Source organism: Sapajus apella, unplaced genomic scaffold, assembly GCF_009761245.1.
Source record: "Sapajus apella isolate SASKATOON/1434 unplaced genomic scaffold, GSC_monkey_1.0 scaffold113, whole genome shotgun sequence".
Taxonomy (NCBI): Eukaryota; Metazoa; Chordata; class Mammalia; order Primates; family Cebidae; genus Sapajus; species Sapajus apella.
Genome location: NW_022437053.1, coordinates 5,396,969 through 5,415,898, shown reverse-complemented (window position 1 = coordinate 5,415,898; position 18,930 = coordinate 5,396,969). Strand labels below are relative to the sequence as shown.

Sequence of the window (18,930 nt, the reverse complement as noted above, 5' to 3'; positions counted from 1 at the left end):
GTTGGGGCGGGGATGGAGGTTGTTGTTGCTGGTTGTTTAGCTCTTCTGCTGATCTTGAGCTTTTCTGTGTACATGTTTATAGTGGAGTTAGAAGAGTTCCTCTTAGAAAATACTTCAGCTATGGTGGGTAAGAGTTTTTCAAGTCCAGCTTTTAAAAATACGTAAACTGAGAAGTTATTTTGTCTATTTAAATAATAGTTCAGATGGAGTTTTACTCAGTGTTTATAAGACTTTGAAATTCATTCGTTTGTAGGGTTCTAAGTGAAAATTGTTTTTCTCCTTTCAGTTGCATGCTGCCATTAGTCACCAGGTTGACCCGGAATTCCTTGGTTTAGGTCTGGGCAGCGTTCTCCTGAACAGCCTGAAGCAGACGGTGGTGACCCTGGCCAGCAGCGCAGGTGTGCTGGGCACTGTGCAGTCAGCTGCCCAGGCCGTGCTGCAGAGTGGCTGGTCCGTGCTGCTGCCCACCGCAGAGGAGCGAGCCCGGGCACTCTCTGCTCTCCTGCCCTGTGCAGGTGGGACTGGGGAAGGAACAGCAGAGGTTGCGGGTCAGGATGCTGGGAGGAGATGGTGTTTCACTCAGATTGGCACACACACTTTGTCTATTTCAGTTTCAGGCAGTGACGTGAACATAAGTCCAGGCCGTCGATTCATGATTGATCTTCTGGTGGGCAGCCTGATGGCTGACGGAGGGTTGGAGTCAGCCTTACATGCAGCCATTACCGCAGAGATCCAGGTATGGCCTTCGAGGCACACCTGACCTGGTGGTGAGCTGAGATCGGAAATGCCACACTCACACATGTGGAGGATAACTGAAAACAGTAAAACACCAATCTTTTAGTCACATCCAAGTACTGTTTTTTTTTTTTTTTTTTTTTTTGAGACGGAGTTTCACTTATGTTACCCAGGCTGGAGTGCAATGGCGCGATCTCGGCTCACCGCAACCTCCGCCTCCTGGGTTCAGGCAATTCTCCTGCCTCAGCCTCCTGAGTAGCTGGGATTACAGGCACACGCCACCATGCCCAGCTAATTTTTTGTATTTTTAGTAGAGACGGGGTTTCACCATGTTGACCAGGATGGTCTCGATCTCTTGACCTCGTGATCCACCCGCCTCGGCCTCCCAAAGTGCTGGGATTACAGGCTTGAGCCACCGCGCCCGGCCCAAGTACTGTTTTTAATTAACTTATTTTATGTACTAATTTTAAAAAGTATTGAGATATTTAATTGTGATAAAATGCTGCATGTTGTCTGTTTCAGTGAATTTAGCAGGTAACCTGTTCATCATGTAGATCATTTCCGTCACCCAGAAAGATCCCTGTGCTCCTTGGTACTTGCAGCCAGGGTACTCCCCTGCCCTCAGATTAGATTTATTTTGCCTGCTCTGAATGTTGCACAAACATAACTGTATAGTATATACTCTTTCCTGTTTTGCCTCAGAGAATGATTTTCAGATTCACTCACACTTACAAAGCAGATGGATGCTGTGTGTGTGGGGCAGATCACGTTGGGTGTGTGTGAGAGCCGGTAGCAGGGTTCAAGATTTCAGGGACTTCCCAGAAGGAGGCTGGAGACCATCAGCTGAGGCATCCTGGGCCTTGGATCTGTAAAAAGAAAGCACTGTTTAGAAACTGCAAAACTGAGTTGGGGTTTCCAACGGGGCAGGTGGGGGCCTGTGGGTAGGTGTGTGCATTAGAACGCAGAGGCTGGTATAACTTGGCACTGGGATCAGGGCTGAGCCAGCCTGTGTACCTTCACACCTGCTCATGAGATCACTTGTAACCAACTTCTGTTTATGAATTACAGGATATTGAAGCCAAAAAAGAAGCACAGAAGGAAAAAGAAATTGATGAACAGGAAGTGAATGCCTCAACATTTCATAGAAGCAGGACTCCATTGGATAAAGACCTTATTAATACGGGGATCTATGAGTCTTCTGGCAAACAGTGTTTGCCTCTGGTTCAGCTCATACAACAGCTTCTTAGGTAAATTGTTTAGTTTAGATGTATTTTATTTATTTACTTTTTTCTTTTTTTCGAGACGGAGTTTCGCTCTCGTTGCCCAGGCTGGAGTGCAATGGCACAATCTCGGCTCACAGTAGCCTCTGCCTCCCGGGTTCAAGTGATTCTCCTGCCTCAGCCTCCGAGTAGCTGGGATAACAGGCCTGCGCCACCACACCTGGCTAATTTTGTATTTTTAGTAGAGACGGGATTTCTCCATATTGGTCAAACTGACCTCAAACTCCCAACCCGACGTGATCTGCCCACTTCAGTTTCCCAAAGTTCTGGGATTACAGGCGTGAGCCACCATGCCCAGCCTATTTATTTACTTATTATTACTATTATTATTTGAGATAGGGTCTTGCTCTGTCGCCAGGCCGGAGTGTAGTGACATGATCTTGGCTCACTGTAACCTCCGCCTACTGGGTTCAAGCAATTCTCTTGCTTCAGCCTCCGGAGTAGCTGGGTCTACAGGCATCCACAGCTATACCTGGCTGATTTTTGTATTTTTAGTAGAGACAAGTTTTTACCATATTGGTTTGACTGGTCTCGAACTCCTGACCTCAGGTGATCCACCTGCCTTGGCCTCTCAAAGTGTTGGCATTCCAGGCATTAGCCACTGTGTCCGGCCTGTATTGTATTTTAATTCATAATTTTTGGTTTTCATATTCAGATAGTGAAATCTAGCACAAGGATCTCAAAAATTTTGTTTGGTTATTGAAGAAATATTCTGAAAATTACGTAGTATAGATTTTAGGATAAAGAACAGACCCTTTTAAATATAGGTGAGAGGAGAGGTTGGAGGGTATGATGATATTCAAAAGATTTTCACAGAAGAGAAATTGGGGTGTGCAGCAAACGTGTACAAAGATTCTGATTAATAAGCAGGTGGATACAAATAAAAATCTCATGGTAAGGTTATTTTTAAAACTGGTTGTATCATGGCCATACTTTATGTATTACAGAGTTATACAGACTGCTTTGTAAGATAACTTTTCTTTTCAAAACTAAAGCCAATGTGAAAGAATTGTGAATATTGTTTTAGAAGGCCAGACTCAACCTGTGAACAGAGGCTCATGTTGGCAGAGGCCAAACGGTCAGACAGTGTCGTCTAAAAATGGTCATTCCAGAAAAGCAAAAAAGCAAGGTGATTCGTGAAAGAAATTTATTAGAAAAGGAAACATATTTGTACGTCTGTTTAATAAAAATCTTGCTTTTCGTAAACACGGGTTCCTGGTTTTAGTTTCTACATGTGGAGAAAGCAGAGCCCTGGCAAGTTGGCTCGGGCAGCTGAGCACAGAGCAGGGGGCCCTGGGCAGTGGCTGTTGCTCTCAGCTAGCCTGTTCATGGGGGCATGGTGGGCCTGCAGTGTGGGCTGGGCCTGTGGTGTGGGGTGGGCCTGCTGTCCACAGCCAGAAAAACGAACTTAGTGGACACACAGCAAAATTTTGAAACAGGAAGTTTTAGAGCTAGTTTCTATCATAGATTTTAGTAAATGCTGTTTCGAAAAATACTTTCCTGATGTTTGTTTTTGTTTTTGTAATCTAATGATGCATAGTTCATACATTCTGGTCTTAAACAAATGGAAATAAAAACTCAGTTTACTATTGTTGGTGTTAATGGAAGGAGCTTGGGATTTGTTCTCAGAAAATTTTCTTTGCAATGGCTCGTTCACACAAGTGAACTTCCAACGCATTAACTGTGTGAGTAAGAATAAAAGCTGTGTACTTTTGCAGAGTTAATTAAGAATCAAATGAGAAAATGGATGTTCAAAACTTTGTAATTAAAATGTAAAGTTATATGCGAAGTTTTACAGTGAGTATCTTCTAGAGGTGCTTTACTAAGTTCTTGAATGCCTCTCCCTTTTTTGAGGAGACTGTCTCATGGGCTGAAGGTGTCTTTGGCAGTGGGTGAGTGCAAGGCTCTTGTTGTGGGCCCCTTGTTCTCATGAGGGCAGTGCCCGTTTTCCTCGTCTCCTGATTGCCGAGAGAGACTGGCCTGTTTCGCCTGCAGCTGTGCATTTTCAGCTGCAGCTGTGCTGGCCAGTCTGGCTAGCACGCACACAGTTTGCTGATCAGCACTTGAAGTGTGTTCAGCATAGCTGAGACACTGAATATTTTATCTGTGTAATTTTTATTAATTAAAATGCAGATTTAAAAACTTGATTTCATCATTAGAAAGCATTTATGTTTGGAATAACTTGGCTGTGTGAGTCTACTTCGTCAACTGTGTATTTTATGAGTCTTAAGTGCAGATCAGCTATTTTCAGTGCCAATTGTCCAAATTGAAATGTGCTACGTATATAAGCTACCCCGATGGCTTCTGAGGACTTAATGTGAAATGACCTGTGTAAAATATCTCAGTAGTTTTTTCTTATATTGATTTCATGTTGAAATGGTAATATTTACAACCTGTTGGGATAAGTATGATACGTTATTAAAATTATTTTTATTTTTTTATTCTTTGAGATTGCAGTGGCACAGTCTTGTCTCACTGCAACCTCTGCCTCCCGCGTTCAAGTGATTCTCCTGCCTCAGCCTCCTGAGCAGCTGGGACTACAGGTGCACCCTGCCATGCCTGACTGATTTTTGTGTTTTTCTAGAGATGGAGTTTCACTGTGTTGGCCGGGCTGGTCTTGAACTCCTGACCTCAAGTAATCTGCCCGCCTTGGCCTCCAAAAGTGTTGAGATTACAGGCGTGAGCCACTGTGCTCAGCCATTATTAAAATCAATTCTTTTTTTTTTTTTTTTTTTTTTATTTTTTTTTTTTAAAAAAAAAAAAAAAAGGGTTTCACCGTGATGGCCAGGCTGGTCTTGAACTCCTGACCTCAGGTGATCCACCCACCTTCGCCTCCCAAAGTGCTAGGATTATAGGTGTGAGCCACTGTGTCCGGCCAATTAAAATTAATTTTATGTAGGGTTTTTTTTCTAAACTTAATTTGACTGAATATATGTATATACACACATACATATATATTTTGTTTGTTTGTTTGTTTGTTTGTTTGTTTTGTTTTGTTTTGTTTTTTTCCTCCTCTGAGGTGAATTCTTACTGTTGCCCGGACTTGAGTGCAGTGGCACAATCTCAGCTCACTGCAACCTCTGCCTCCTGGGTTCAAATGATTCTCCTGCCTTAGCCTCCTGAGTAGCTGGGACTATAGGTACATGCCACCATGCCCGGCTAATTTTTGTATTTTTAGTAGAGATGGGATTTCACCATGTTGGCCAGGGTGGTCTTGAACGCCCATCCTCAGGTGATCTGCCTGCATTGGCCTCCCAAAGTGCTGGGATTACAGACTGAGCCACCATACCTAGCCACATGTAGTAATAAATTATTGATAAATTAGTAAATTAAGAACGTTTTGAATGCATCTGTGGCTCCATTGGTGTCCTGGGCAGGTGGCTCTCTGCTGTCCACACAGATTGTCTCCTGTGTCTTCATCTTCACTGCATATGACTTTTTGGTTCCTGTGGCATCTGCGGTCCTGTATGGCACATTGGTTCTACAGCAGATTCATGATAAGGGTGTACCTACTGAAAAAGAAAAAAGTAAAAAGAGTAGAAACAATCATAGAAATAAGTGTCACCTCACAAACATTTTGGAAGGTAGAAAAAGAAAAATGCATTCACAGCTTTTCAGTAGCCGATAGTTGAGGCTGTGTTCGTAAGCATAGAGAATATGTCCCTCTCCTTGCATGGATAGATGCCGTTTTCTTACCTTAAGTGTTGGTGATGGAAGGACTCTTTATGTGTTGTTGTGGCGGATGCAGTTGTTGAACACTAGTCTAAAGACTGTAAGAGATTTCTGGAGACATTTCATGTCCTTTTTTCCTTGGAAAACGTGGGTTGAAGAAATTGCTGCTTGCTAAAAATAAGCTGCCAAACGGATTTCACAGCAACTCTCCAGTTGCATACTGGCAAGGAGCCAGGGAATACCATTTACATTTGAAGATGAAGCGCTGTGAAGTTTGATTATGGCTCTGAATTTTATATTAAAGAAATAAATTAAAAATTTCATTGTATTTTATTACTATCTTTTCCTCCTTCAGGTGTAGCATACATGGCAGATTCTAGACCTGTGTCTTGTGTTGCAGTGGTGTTATCCAGGCAGGTTTTCAGGGAGTGAAGTTGGAAGGTGATGTTGAATGGTGGTGGTGAGCCCAGTGAGGTATCCTTGCCGTGTGTGTGATCAGGGCCTGTGGGATTCCCAAACCCTGGCGCCTCTGTCTCCTGCTCCTGTCCTTCACACCTCTGGTAGTTGTCTGGTGTGAGCCACAGGGGCAAGTGGCATTGGCACACCTGCTGTCACACTAGGAACCTGAGTTAAAGTGGAGCTGAATGCATGTCCTGTCCTTGGTGTTGTGCAGAGAGCCGCTTGTGCTCCCAGCTCAACAGGGTGGGTGGGGTGGGTGGATCTGGAGCCAGGCCCTGCTTTGGCTCTGCACTCCTCGAGGTTCCCCTGTCCTGTGTGATGCTTTCACACTGACATAAGAGTTCCCTTCCTGAAACACACACAAGGTGTTATTTTCCTTTCATGACCTCGGTGGCTTAGCATTGCAGACTCTAGTCCCACAGCCTGATGCTCCATTCCCCGCAGTGCCTCTCTCTTGCTTCCTTGTCTTGTTCTTCCCTCATTTCTTCCTGTTCTTCTCAGGAACCAGAAACATTCACTGCTCTCCTAACTGTACCTTCTGGGCATGTGTGTTTCTTCCCTTCCCTTTACCGATATCTCATTGCTCAAATCACATCATACTGTTGGAACTGGAGCCTCTTCTGCTTTCTTTGCTGCCATGCTCTCTGGTCAACTGCCTTGGTCTACCTTCCCCTATTCCTTGAGCCCTGGGCACCTGCTGTATGGTCCACCGTGCTGCTTGTGAGTGGGTGCTCAAGGTGGACATGTAAGGCAGACGTGGCAATGCAGGCGAGCCTTGTCTTTAAAGAGTAGTATCACATTTCTATTTGAAACGCAGCTTTGGACAAAAAAATAATGACACGTGTTTTTTCCTTCTAGAGGGTCAGATACTTCTGTATTAGCCTTGTCAATATTTTAAATTTTGTTTTCTTAATATATTCCTTAGACATCAGGAATATAGAAGTGTTCATTTTGAAGCAAGATCCTCTGCAGTTTGGACCACTGCAGGCAGCTCCATATGAGCACATGAGTGAAGCAGGAGGGCATCTTTATCTCTTTTGAGTCTTCCGTACTCTTCTGCTGCATTTTGGCTGAGGTTACGCTTATTGTAGAAACACTGGACACATACTTGGGGAGGGAAGCCAGCTGCAGGTCATCTTCATGTGTGATCTGTGTTTGTGATGTTAGTTTGTCATGATTTACCCCATCCCTTTTCCTTTTTAATAGAAATGACTTGTTTAATTTTGTAATCCTCTTTTTTCCTGGATAGAAACATTGCTTCTCAGACTGTAGCCAGATTGAAAGATGTTGCCCGTCGGATTTCATCATGTCTGGACTTTGAGCAGCACAGTCGTGAAAGATCTGCTTCGTTGGATTTATTATTGCGTTTTCAACGTTTGCTTATTAGTAAACTTTATCCAGGAGAAAGTCTTGGTGAGACCTCAGATATTTCTGGTAAGTTGCTTAAAATGTGAAAAATGTCTTGTGTGTACTTTGGGCTTGTTAATTTAGGCTTTTTGATGTGTCCATCCTGTATGCCCAGATGTGTAGTTGTTACACTCCTAAATGCACCAATGTGGGGGCTTCATTTTGCATCCACTTTTTTGGGTTGGACCTTTCTATATTAGCCTTGTTAATATTTTTAATTTTGTTGTCTTAATATTTAAATTCTTTAGACATCAGTAATAGCATCCTGGATGTTCAGTTTAGTCTTACAGAAGATTCGTCAGGTTTGTTCCAAGTACTATGGAATGGTCGAGACTAGCATGGTGTAGGAAGTACACGGTGACAGCCTATTTGTGTCACATGAGGGAGCCAGCTGGGTGGAGTGGGAGGAATCGTTGGAGGAAGTCTGGGCCTCAGTTACAGCTCTGCTTAATAGTTCAGACATTAGACTAAGTCTGATGGGGCCAAAGCTTTCTCACCTGCAGACTTGGGATACTCCTGAGGTAGCCTGCGAGGATCGGAATAGAATGGAGTGTAAGTGCTCAGTGCTGTGCACTGTCAAAGGAATGGTGCCCTTGCTCGAGCACCCAGGGTGGCAGCTAGCCCTCCATCATGGAGCTGTCTCTGTCAAGGATGGAAAGGTCTGTTGCTGGTGTTAGTATTTTTGTAGCTGTATTCTTTCCAAAGTAACTTAATTACTTCCTGAAGGGTTAGGCTCTTGTCAGTAATGGAAACTTTCAAGTTTCAGTAGGTGAGTTGATAGTTTGAAACAGAAGGCGACTGTCTCAAAGACAAAGTCATAAGGACTGAAAAGCTATTAAGAGCCATGTAGGAGTCTGGGTGCGGTGGCTAACGCCTGTATTCCCAGCAGTTTGGGAGGCCGGATCACAAGGTTAGGAGTTCAAGACTAGCCTGGCCACATAGTGAAATCCTGTCTCTACTAAAAATTCAGGAAATTAGCAGAAAGTGCCTAACTTTGTTTTTTGGGGATACTTTACAAGCTTCTGGTAAACAAACATTTGTATACTGGATGTAAAGTTTTAAAAATTCAGAGCTGAGTGTGGTGGTACACACATGTAGTTCTAACTGCCCAGGAGGCTGAAGCAGGAGGATCACTTGAGTCCAGGAATTTGAGTCCAATCTGGGCAACATAGTGAGAACCTCATTTCTTAAAAACATATATTTGAATTAGGCCGGGCGCGGTGGCTCAAACCTGTAATCCCAGCACTTTGGGAGGCCGAGGCGGGTGGATCACGAGATCAAGAGATCGAGACCATCCTGGTCAACATGGTGAAACCCCGTCACTGCTGAAAATACAAAACATTAGCTGGGCATGGTGGTGCGTGCCTGTAATCCCAGCTACTCAGAAGGTTGAGGCAGGAGAATTGCCTGAACCCAGGAGGCGGAGGTTGCGGTGAGCCGAGGTCGTGCCATTGCACTCCAGCCTGGGTAACAAGAGTGAAACTCCGTCTCAAAAAAACAAAACAAAACAAAACAAAAAAACATATATTTGAATTAGATTATGACTTTAGTATTTATATACCCAAAATGCCTAGGTAATCTGTAGTGCAGGGTATAAAACTTGACATAGAAGCACTGTCCCTCCAGTTGCATGATAGAGAAAGAGCCAAGGACTAAGGAGTAACAGGCTGCTGTTTGAGAAAATTACTACAGGTATATAGACGTGTAGATGAGAGTAGAATCATGGAGCAGTTTGTTTACAGATAAAATTTTTAATAGTGAAAATGAGAATTTCTCAATCCTTCTTCAAGATCCGGAGCTGATGGGCGTTGGTTCCTTGCTGAAGAAGTACACGGCCCTTCTGTGCACGCACATTGGAGATATACTGCCTGTGGCGGCCAGCGTTGCGTCCACCAGCTGGCGGCACTTTGCAGAGGTGGCTTGCATTGTGGAAGGGGACTTTACCGGTACCTTTTGTTTCCTGCTTGTCGACGTGTGTGTCTTAGGAGATAGATGAAAACTAAAGTGTCTTCTTTCCTGATCAGCCTGCCTGCATTTACTCTCTGAATCTTCTGGTCCTCCTGCCCTTTCACCTTTGTTTTTTTTTTTTTTTTTTTTTGAGTTACAGTTCTGTTGTTAACCAGCTGGCATGGGACTCAGATCGGTTTAAATATAATTGGTAATTTAGATTTATACTTCCATTATCGACACTTCAATAGTAATTGTCTAATTTTATTTTGATAGCATAATAAAAATTAGGTACCTCTTTAAGGATCTTAAAAATTCTGATATTATCTGGTATGTTTTAAAGTTAATTTTTTGAAGTTAGAACATTATTTTTGAGTGTTTTTTTCTGATGATAAACATCAATCAGCAATTAATTTTCTGAATAGAAGAGTGTTTAGTTCATAGTTCTGTTATTGAAATACAGTGTTTTGGAAAATCTTGTTGTAATTTAAAGTATTCTGTTTGAAAGCAATACCGTCTCTTTCAACATAAAATATAAAATAATCCTGTAGAAATATGCTAAAGGGTGAACATTTCTTGTTTTGTGACTTAGCAGAATTTAAACACAGAACAAGTTTACAAATAGCTGTTATAGGTTAAGTGCTTATTTAAATCTTATTATTTCTTAAACGCAGGTGTTCTCCTTCCAGAACTAGTAGTTTCTGTAGTGCTTCTGCTCAGTAAAAATGCTGGTCTCATGCAAGAGGCTGGAGCTGTGCCTCTGCTGGGCGGCCTGTTGGAGCATCTGGATCGGTTCAACCACCTGGCGCCAGGAAAGGAACGGGATGATCATGAAGAGTTAGCCTGGCCTGGCATAATGGGTATGTTGTCTTAAAGGACTTTTACTGAGTAAAGTTTTATTGTTCTTGTCTAACCTATTCTTGCCTCTTAATTTCAAAGAATACTTTACAAAGGAAGACCAGTTATTTGCCATTTCCACTGATGGTAGCATAGATGAAAAATGAAGATAATCCAAATCAGAAGAAATTTGGGTCAGATACATATGACTCAAATATATATATAATTTCCTTTTTGGAGACCATGTCTTGCCCTTTTGTCCAGGCTGAAGTGCAGTGTCACCTCAGCTTACTGAGCTCACTGCAACCTCTGCCTCCTGGGCTCAAGTGATTCTCCTGCCTCAGCCTGCCGAGTAGCTGGGACCATCGACGCATGCCACAACACCCAGCTAATTTTTGTATTTTTAGTAGAGATGGGGTTTCGTCCTGTTGGCCAGGTTGGTTTTGAACTCCTGACCTCAGGTGATCCACCTGCCTCGACCTCCCAAAGTGCTGGTATTACAGACATGAGCCACTGCACCAGGCTATATTTGGGATATATTTAAGGAAGATTTTTCCATTAGTAATCCTTGTTAAGTACCGAAAGGAAATTTTACAAAGTCCTGGTGCCTCCAGAAGCTCAGGAGGCAGAGATCGATACGGGAAGACTCTCCAGAGTCCTCTGGTTGGTTGATGTTAGTGGGATGCAAAATTCCTGGAGTCAACCTGAGCACTTCCTTGTAGGCATTGTCTGTAGTGTGTCCCAAATTGGAATGAAACTTGTCTTCTTAATGAGCTTTGGGTTTTTGAGTCTAAGTTACCTTACTCACTATGGTTCTAGCTTCCTGGACCCAGAATCAGTCAAGATCCCGGTTCAACTTTGATCTATATGAAATCTCAAGCTGGGTGGGCTTTTTCTTCTTCTCGTATTTTAGACCATTGTCTTTCTAACATGGCAGCTTAAAACAAGAGGTAGCAGTTGTCCTGAGGAAAACGGCCGCAGGACATTGAACATGGTTTTTTATTTTTAAAACAGTTACTGCTTTCAGCACCCCTTTTGTTTAGGAGTGAGCTTACACAGTTGTGTTACTTTGTCTCTCTACTAACGTATCATATGGCTGAGGGGCATTAACTTGATCAGATAGCAGCTTACTCACTGTAAAGCCTTTTTCAGTTGTGATATGTAACATATATATAAAAGTACCCAGTACGTGTCTGTAATTGATCACAGAGAAAACCATGTCACAGCCATTCAAGCCTTAGCCGGGATCATGGAGAACCCTCCCAAATGCTGACTCATTTCTCTGAAAAGTGTGTGGTTTTCAGGCTGTGTGGTTGTCACCATCTTACTTCTGATCGTCTTATACCAAGTGCTTGTCCCTGCCCAACATAATTTTAATTTTGTCTGTTCTTGGATTTCATGTAAGTGGAATTAGACAGTATGTACCTTTGGGTTTCTGAGGTTCATCCCATTATTAGGTTCTTTGATTTTTATTCCATATATAGTATACTTTTGTTCGAATATACAACAACGTGTTCATTCTACTTGTTGATGGACATGTAAGTTGTTTTCAGACTTAGGTTATAGTAAATATGTTACCTTTCTTTTTGAGTCAGAGGCCTTGCCCTTTCATTCAGGCTGGAGGGCAATGGTGCGATCATGGCTCACTGCAGCCTTGACCTCCCAGCTCAAGCAGATCCTTTCACCCAGGTGGGACTACAGGTGTGTGCCACCATGCCTGGGTACATTTCACGTTTTTTGTAGAGTCAAGGTCTCCCTCTTTTACCCAGGCTGGTCTCAAACTCCTAGGCTCAAGTGATCCTCCTACTTTGACCCCCCCAAAGTGCTGACATGAGAGGCATGAGCCAGCACTCCTGCCAATATGTTAACATTCTCACATTTGTTTCTTGAATCATTCTTTCTGTTTCTTGGTGGGATTCTTGGTTTGTAGAGGGTGCTTTAATACAGAATGCCTGTTTTCCATGGTGATTATGCTGTTACTCATCTCCACTGCAAAGTGAGAAATCCCAGTGTTCCACTTCTGTGCACTCCCTGTTTGGGCCATTCTGGTGGGTGTACACTGGTATCTCATTGTGGTTTCAATTGCATTTTCTAGATTATTAGTGAGGTTTGATACCGTTTCATATGTGCATTAATCAGTTGGATATTCTTTTTTGTGAAGTGCCAATTGAAGTTTTGTACCGATTTTTCTATCTGGTTACCTTTTTTTCTTTTCAGTCATTCATGTGAGTGTCATTGTGTGTTTGGGACATGAACTCCTGGCTCTCTTTCTCATAGAGCTTTCTCCCTCACTCAGGCCTGTGCAGCCACTTAAAGGTGCTTTCTGATGAACAGAAGTTAGTGAAATCCAGTTTGTTTCTACTTCAGTGGTTATTCATTTTGGTTCTTAAGAAATCTTTTTCTTCCCCAGATTTTCTTTTATACTTTAAAGTTTTATTGCATTAACTTTCATGTTAAGAGCTGTAGTACAATTGGACTTGATTTTTGTGCATGTTGTGAGATTGGGGTCACATGTCATATTTTTCCCATAGGGATTTTGTCCATAGCGTCCTTGTGCCAGCTCCTTTGGATGAAAAGACTGTCCATGGGCACTATTCTGGGGTGCCGCCTTTGTCTGAACCAAGTGATTGTCTGTACTTGTGCCTCTTCTGGTCTGGCAGCTTTTCCCTCAGTGACTGACTGCACTTGTTGGCACCTGTAGTGTGTTGTGGAGTAGAAATGGTGACAGTGTGCTTCCTGGCCTTTTTCTTAGTAGCAGAGAAAAAGCTTTCCAGATTTCACACACGAAGTATGATGTTTGTTTTAGGAGTCTCTTTTTAAGTACTTTTGAATCTTAAGGATGTTTTCTTCTGTTTCTGTTAAACTTCGTCAAATGCTTTTCCTGCATTACTTGATCATAGAATTTTTATGTTTTTCTGTTAATGTGTGAATTACTGACTTTTCAAATGTTGACACAGTCTTCCATTTCTGGAATTAAACTGCTTTGATCATAATATTGGTTATATGGATACATATTTCTGGTCTTGGTTTGCTATTTTTTAAAGACAGTTTTGCATTTGTATTTGTAATTTTTCTGGATTTTGCATGCCATTTTCCTTGTGATTTTTTTGGTGACCTCCAATTTTCTTTTCTTATAATGCCCTGTAAGTTACTGGTATTGATGACCACCACCCCTTTACTAACAGAGCAGCTGCAAATCAGGAAGAGGGTGATGCCCATGCAGCCCTGCTAGTTTCCGTCTCTCCACCGGAGAATGTTAGCGAGCTGGGGGAGATACTGGCTGATGGATCCACTGGCAGGAAAACGTAATAGACATTCAGGTTTTTGTAACCAAGGTTGTGCTAGTCTCATAGAGTGAGTAGGAGAATGTTTGTTCCTATTCTTTTCTTGGAAGGGTGTATATAAGATTGGTAAAATTTGCCATGTAAGCTCCCCGCAGGCCCCACCCAGGCAGCTGCCGGTGACCTGCCTGGGCGTGGGGAACGGAAAGCCGGAGCGGGCAAGATGAGTTCAATTCACCATGGGGCTGTTGGTTAAAACCCAGGAGAAGCCACCAAAATAACTGGTCAATGAATGGTCACTGAAAGGAAATCAGAGTTGTTGACAGGCAAATAAGGGATATCCAAAGAGAAGAAGAAGACGTGAAACGATCTGTGAAAGATGCAGCCAAGAAGGGCCAGAAGGATGTCTGCACAGCTCTGGCCAGGGCCATGATCAGGTCAGGGACGGCCATGAGCAAGCTGTATGCATCCAAAGCACACATGAACTCGGTGCTCATGGGGATGAGGAACCAGCTCGCGGTCTTGAGAGTGGCTGGTTCCCTCCAGAAGAGCACAGAAGTGATGAGGGCCGTGCAAAGTCTTGTGAAGATTCCAGAAATTCAGGCCACCATGAGGGAGCTGTCCAAAGAAATGCTGAAGGCTGGGATCACAGAGATGTTAGAGGACACTTTCGAAAGCATGGACGATCAGGAAGAAATGGAGGAAGAAGCAGAAATGGAAATTGACAAAATTCTGTTTGAAATTACAGCAGGGGCCTTGGGCAAAGCACCTGGTAAAGTGACTGATGCCCTTCCAGAGCCAGAACCTTCAGGAGCGATGGCCGCCTCAGAGGACGAGGAGGAGGAAGAAGCTCTGGAGGCCATGCGGTCCCGGCTGGCCACACTCCACAGCGAGGGGTGGCCTACCTGCTGGGTGTGCACACGCTCCTCTGAAGAGCTGCCGTTTCATGTATTTCTTGCATCACACCTCTGTTGTGAGGACTACCATGTTGGAGAAGGCTCTGTTTGTCTCTTTTCACTCTCTGCCCAGGTTTTGGGATTGAAAAGTGGTTGTTCTTAAAAAGGTTGTGTAAATAAAGGCATCATTTTTAGGAGTATAGACAGAAATATCTTATTGTGGGGAGGGGAAGGAAATCCATCTCCTCATAAAGCACTTCTGAAAATACAGGTGATTGCCTGAATGTTGAAGACTCTACTTTTGTCTATAAAACACTATATAAATGAATTTTAATAAATTTTTGCTTTAGCACCTGGCCCCCCACAAAAAAAATTGCCATGTAAGTGTACTGTTCAGTGGCGTTAAGTACATTTACGTTGTTTCACAGCTGTCACCACTGCTCATCTCCAGAACTTTTCATTTCTCCCAACTGAAACTCCATACCCATTAAACACCAGTTTCCCCAGCGCCTGGCAGCTACCATTCTACTTTGTCTCTGTGAATTTGGCTAATCCAGGTACCTCATACACGTGGCACCATACAGTATTTATCCTTTTTGGATGGGCTTATTTCACTTAGCATGTCTTCAGGTTTCACCTGTGTTGTAGAAGGTGTCTGAATTTCCTTACTTTTTTTTTTTTTATTATACTTTAAGTTCTGGGGTACATGTGCAGATCGTGCTGGTTTGTTACGTAGGTATACATGTGCTATGGTGGTTTGCTGCATCCGTCAGCCTGTCATCTACGTTAGGTATTTCTCCTAATGCTATCCCTCCCCAGTCCCCCCACCTCCTGCTACTCCTCCCCTAGCCCCCAACCCCCAGACCCCGGTGCGTGATGTCCCCCTCCCTGTGTCCATGTGTCCTCATTACTCAGCACCCACCTATGAGTGAGAACATGTGGTGTTTGGTTTTCGGTTTTCTGTTCTTGTGTCAGTTTGCTGAGAATGATGGTTTCCAGTTTTATCCATGTCCCTGCAAAGGACATGAACTCCTCCTTTTTTTATGGCTGCATAGTTGAATTTTCTTATATTTTAAGGTGAAATCATATTCTATTATATGAATAGATCACAGTTTGCTGTCCATCCATCAGTTGATGACACTTGGGTTGTTTCCAGCTTTTGGCTATTGTGACTAACGCTGCTATGAGTGTGGGTGTGTATATTATCCATTTGCATCCCTGCTTTTACTTCTTTTGGGTATATAGCTAGAGGTAGAATTGATAGATGATTTGGTAATTTTATATTTAATTTTTTTAAGGAGCTGCTGTACTGTTTTTCAGAGTGGCTGTACCATCTTACGTTCCCATTGGTAGCGTGCAGGAGTTCAGTTTCTCTACATCCCCACCAATGCTTGTTTATTTTCTGTTTTTTTTTTGATAGCAGCCATAACGGGGTGTGAAGTGGTATCTCCTTGTGGTTTAATTTGCATGTCGCTAATGATTGGTGATGTCAAGCATCTTTTCATGTGCTTATTGACCATTTGCATACCTTTTTGGGAGAAATGTCTATTCAAGTCTTTTGCCCAGGTTTTAAGGCGGTTTTTTGTCATGTTGGGCTTTGGGAGTTCATTCCATGTTCTGGATATATATGATTGGCAATCTGTTTTGCATTCTTTGGGTTGCCATTTCACTCTTGATAGCCTCCCTCCTTCGATGCACGGAAGTGTGTGATTTTGATCAAATCCAACTTACCTGCTTTTTCCTTTTGTTGCCTGTGCTGCTTTTGGTGTCCTATTCAAGTCAGCATCACCAAATTCAGTGCCGTGAAGGTTTTCCCCTGTTTTCTTCTGGAATATTTTATAGTTTTAGCACTTATTTTTAGGTCTCTGATCCATTTCGAATCAGTTTTTGTGTGTGGCCTGAGGTAACTTAAAAAAAAAAACCCACAAGGCCAGGCACGGTGGCTCACACCTGTAATCCCAGCACTTTGGGAGACTGAGGAAGGTGAATCATGAGGTCAGGAGTTTGAGATCAGCCTGGCCAACATGGAGAAACCCCATCTCTACTAAAAATATAAAAATTAGCTGGGCATGGTGGTGTGCGCCTGTAGTTCCAGCTGCTCGGGAGGCTGAGGCAGGAGAATCACTTGAACCCATGAGGTGGCGGTTGCGGTGAGCCGAGATTGCGCCACTGCATGTTAGCCTGGGCGACAGAGCAAGACTCTGTCTCAAAACAAAACAAAAAACAAAAAACCAACCACAATATCATTATCCATAAGAGTAACAGTGATTCTTTAATCTGTCATGCAGCCCGTGTTACATTGTCCTGGACTATCACAAAAATGCCTTTTTTAGGTGGTAATTTTGAATGAGGACCTGAGCAAGTTCTTTGTGTTGGCATTGGTTGACATATGCGTCTAGGCTCTTTCCTCTAACAACATGGCTCCAGGCCCCCCTCTCCCTGTCTCTGATCGTTCTGTTTTCTTTTTCAAAGAAGCAGATTGGTTATTTTGGGGAACTTCTCGTTTTCTGAACTTGGTTGATTGCATTCTCGTACTCTAGTCCAACATGTTCTTCTATGAGTTTCATTTCTCTAGTCTGCTGGTTAGATCTAGAGGTTTGGTTGGATTTGAAATCGGTCTTGTTGGGTCCGTGTTATGTCTGAAGTCATGCTGCATGCGTTCTCTTGGCTCCGGAGGCCTGTCATGCTCAGTGGCTCCCTGCTTTAGTTCTGTGAAGATAGACCGGGGAATTCATGTGTTGTATGTCCTCCATAAAATCCCCGACCAACCTTTCCCTCAGCTGCCTGGTGACCAGGAGCTACAGTTTGTTCAGGAAGGACATGATCTAGGCTTGACTTACTGAAGTGCCACCCCTTTTAACTCTTTTGCATAATATTGAGTTGATATCCTAGTGCTTCCAAAGGTGACCACTACTCGGGTTTTCTTTCTTTCTTTTTTTTTTTTTTTTTGAGTATTTTTATGAATGAATAGACTTTTATTGGTTTGGTGTTTTTTTTTCTTTTTTAGCTTTCCCCCCCAATATATACATTTAAAGGCGTAAATACCCTCAAGCATACATTTAGCTGTATGTCACCAATTTTGATTTGCGATATTTTTATTATCATTAATTTCAATACATTTTCTAATTTTCATAGTCATTTTTTTTCTTGGAATTTTGGGTTACTTATAAATATATTTTGTAATTTTCAAATATGTGGATGGATATTTTTATTTATTTGGGATAAATTTTTAAAAATGTATTTCTAATTTAACTGCATTGTAGTCTGCATACATGCTTTGTAACTTTCTTTATTTGAAACCGATTGAGAGTTGCTCTGTGGCCTGGCATGGCCATATTTGATATTCACGCTGCCTGGATGCTTTTTAAAGCGTTCTATATTTAATAGAATTTGTATTTGTGGTGTTAGTTACAGAGCTAGGAATGTATTTCTCCCATTGTGATTGTGGATTTGTTTATTTTTGCATGTAGTTCTTTCACACAGTTTGTTCTTTTCATTTTACCTATTGATCGATGGACTGATTCCACTTTCTGTATATACAGAGTCATTTTTTTCAGGTCAGAACTGTAGAAATAATGAGGAAGTGACACTGATACGCAAAGCTGATTTGGAGAACCATAATAAAGATGGAGGCTTCTGGACTGTGATTGATGGGAAAGTGTATGATATAAAGGACTTCCAGACTCAGTCGTTAACAGGAAATAGTATTCTCGGTAAGGCTACCCTTCCTGTTTAATGGTTAGAAGTTACAGCATGTGTCATTTTAAGCAGAGTATTTGGCTTAGTTTTGTGCTAGCCCCCACATATTTTAATGTATCTGTAACTTTGGTGTTTATCTTATCAACAAATTCAGCACATTTGAGGAATTTCCTATCATTATGCATTTTTTGTTTTAATACTGGGAACTCATTTCAAGTTCTGAGTTGACGCAGGCAACTCTGGGAGACAGTGGGAGGTCATCATACTCTGCTAACCCTCACCTTTGAGTTAAGCGCCTAACTTATTTCCTACTCACTGTTTCTACTAAAGCTCTTTAGGTAAATTGAATTGAACTCATGTTGCTTTTTTCCTTTTTGTTTCAGCTCAGTTTGCAGGGGAAGACCCAGTGGTAGCTTTGGAAGCTGCTTTGCAGTTTGAAGACACCCGGGAATCCATGCATGCATTTTGTGTCGGCCAGTATTTGGAGGTAAGGCTGTATGCCTTGAGTGTCACACAGGATGTCAGGGGATACCCTGTGTGTGTTTGTGATAGGAATATCTGCATCCAGAAGCACTGACAGCGGGGTCTTTTGAGGGGTGCATCAGGGATAAATAGAAGGATCCTTTAGAAGTTTTTTTCATAAATGAATTTACATTTATTCATGTTAAGATTTTTGATGTGCTGGTCTTGAAAGAGTGTTTTTTTTTTTTTTTTTTT

General features: G+C 42.5%; 1 protein-coding gene and 1 pseudogene across 8 annotated transcripts in view; both read left to right on the top strand.

The window, feature by feature from the left end:
- The window catches only part of HERC2 (HECT and RLD domain containing E3 ubiquitin protein ligase 2), a 205,873-nt gene that overhangs the window by 65,653 nt on the left and 121,290 nt on the right, over positions 1-18,930 (top strand). For 6 of the 7 annotated variants that reach the window (XR_004263267.1, XM_032259981.1, XM_032259977.1 and 3 more), the window contains 8 exons: positions 287-515; positions 612-736; positions 1,804-1,982; positions 7,396-7,580; positions 9,344-9,499; positions 10,175-10,360; positions 18,057-18,227; positions 18,597-18,700. Coding sequence is in view for 6 of the 7 variants with exons in the window: in XM_032259981.1 (XP_032115872.1) it covers positions 287-515; positions 612-736; positions 1,804-1,982; positions 7,396-7,580; positions 9,344-9,499; positions 10,175-10,360; positions 18,057-18,227; positions 18,597-18,700 (1,335 nt within the window). In the remaining variant the exon portion in view is untranslated. The remainder of the gene's footprint in view (positions 1-286; positions 516-611; positions 737-1,803; positions 1,983-7,395; positions 7,581-9,343; positions 9,500-10,174; positions 10,361-18,056; positions 18,228-18,596; positions 18,701-18,930) is intronic. The other variant, XM_032259980.1, reaches the window with a different exon arrangement.
- On the top strand, positions 12,093-14,872 carry LOC116537705 (annotated as a pseudogene). The gene has a single exon (XR_004263268.1). The product of XR_004263268.1 is annotated as a charged multivesicular body protein 3 pseudogene (transcript).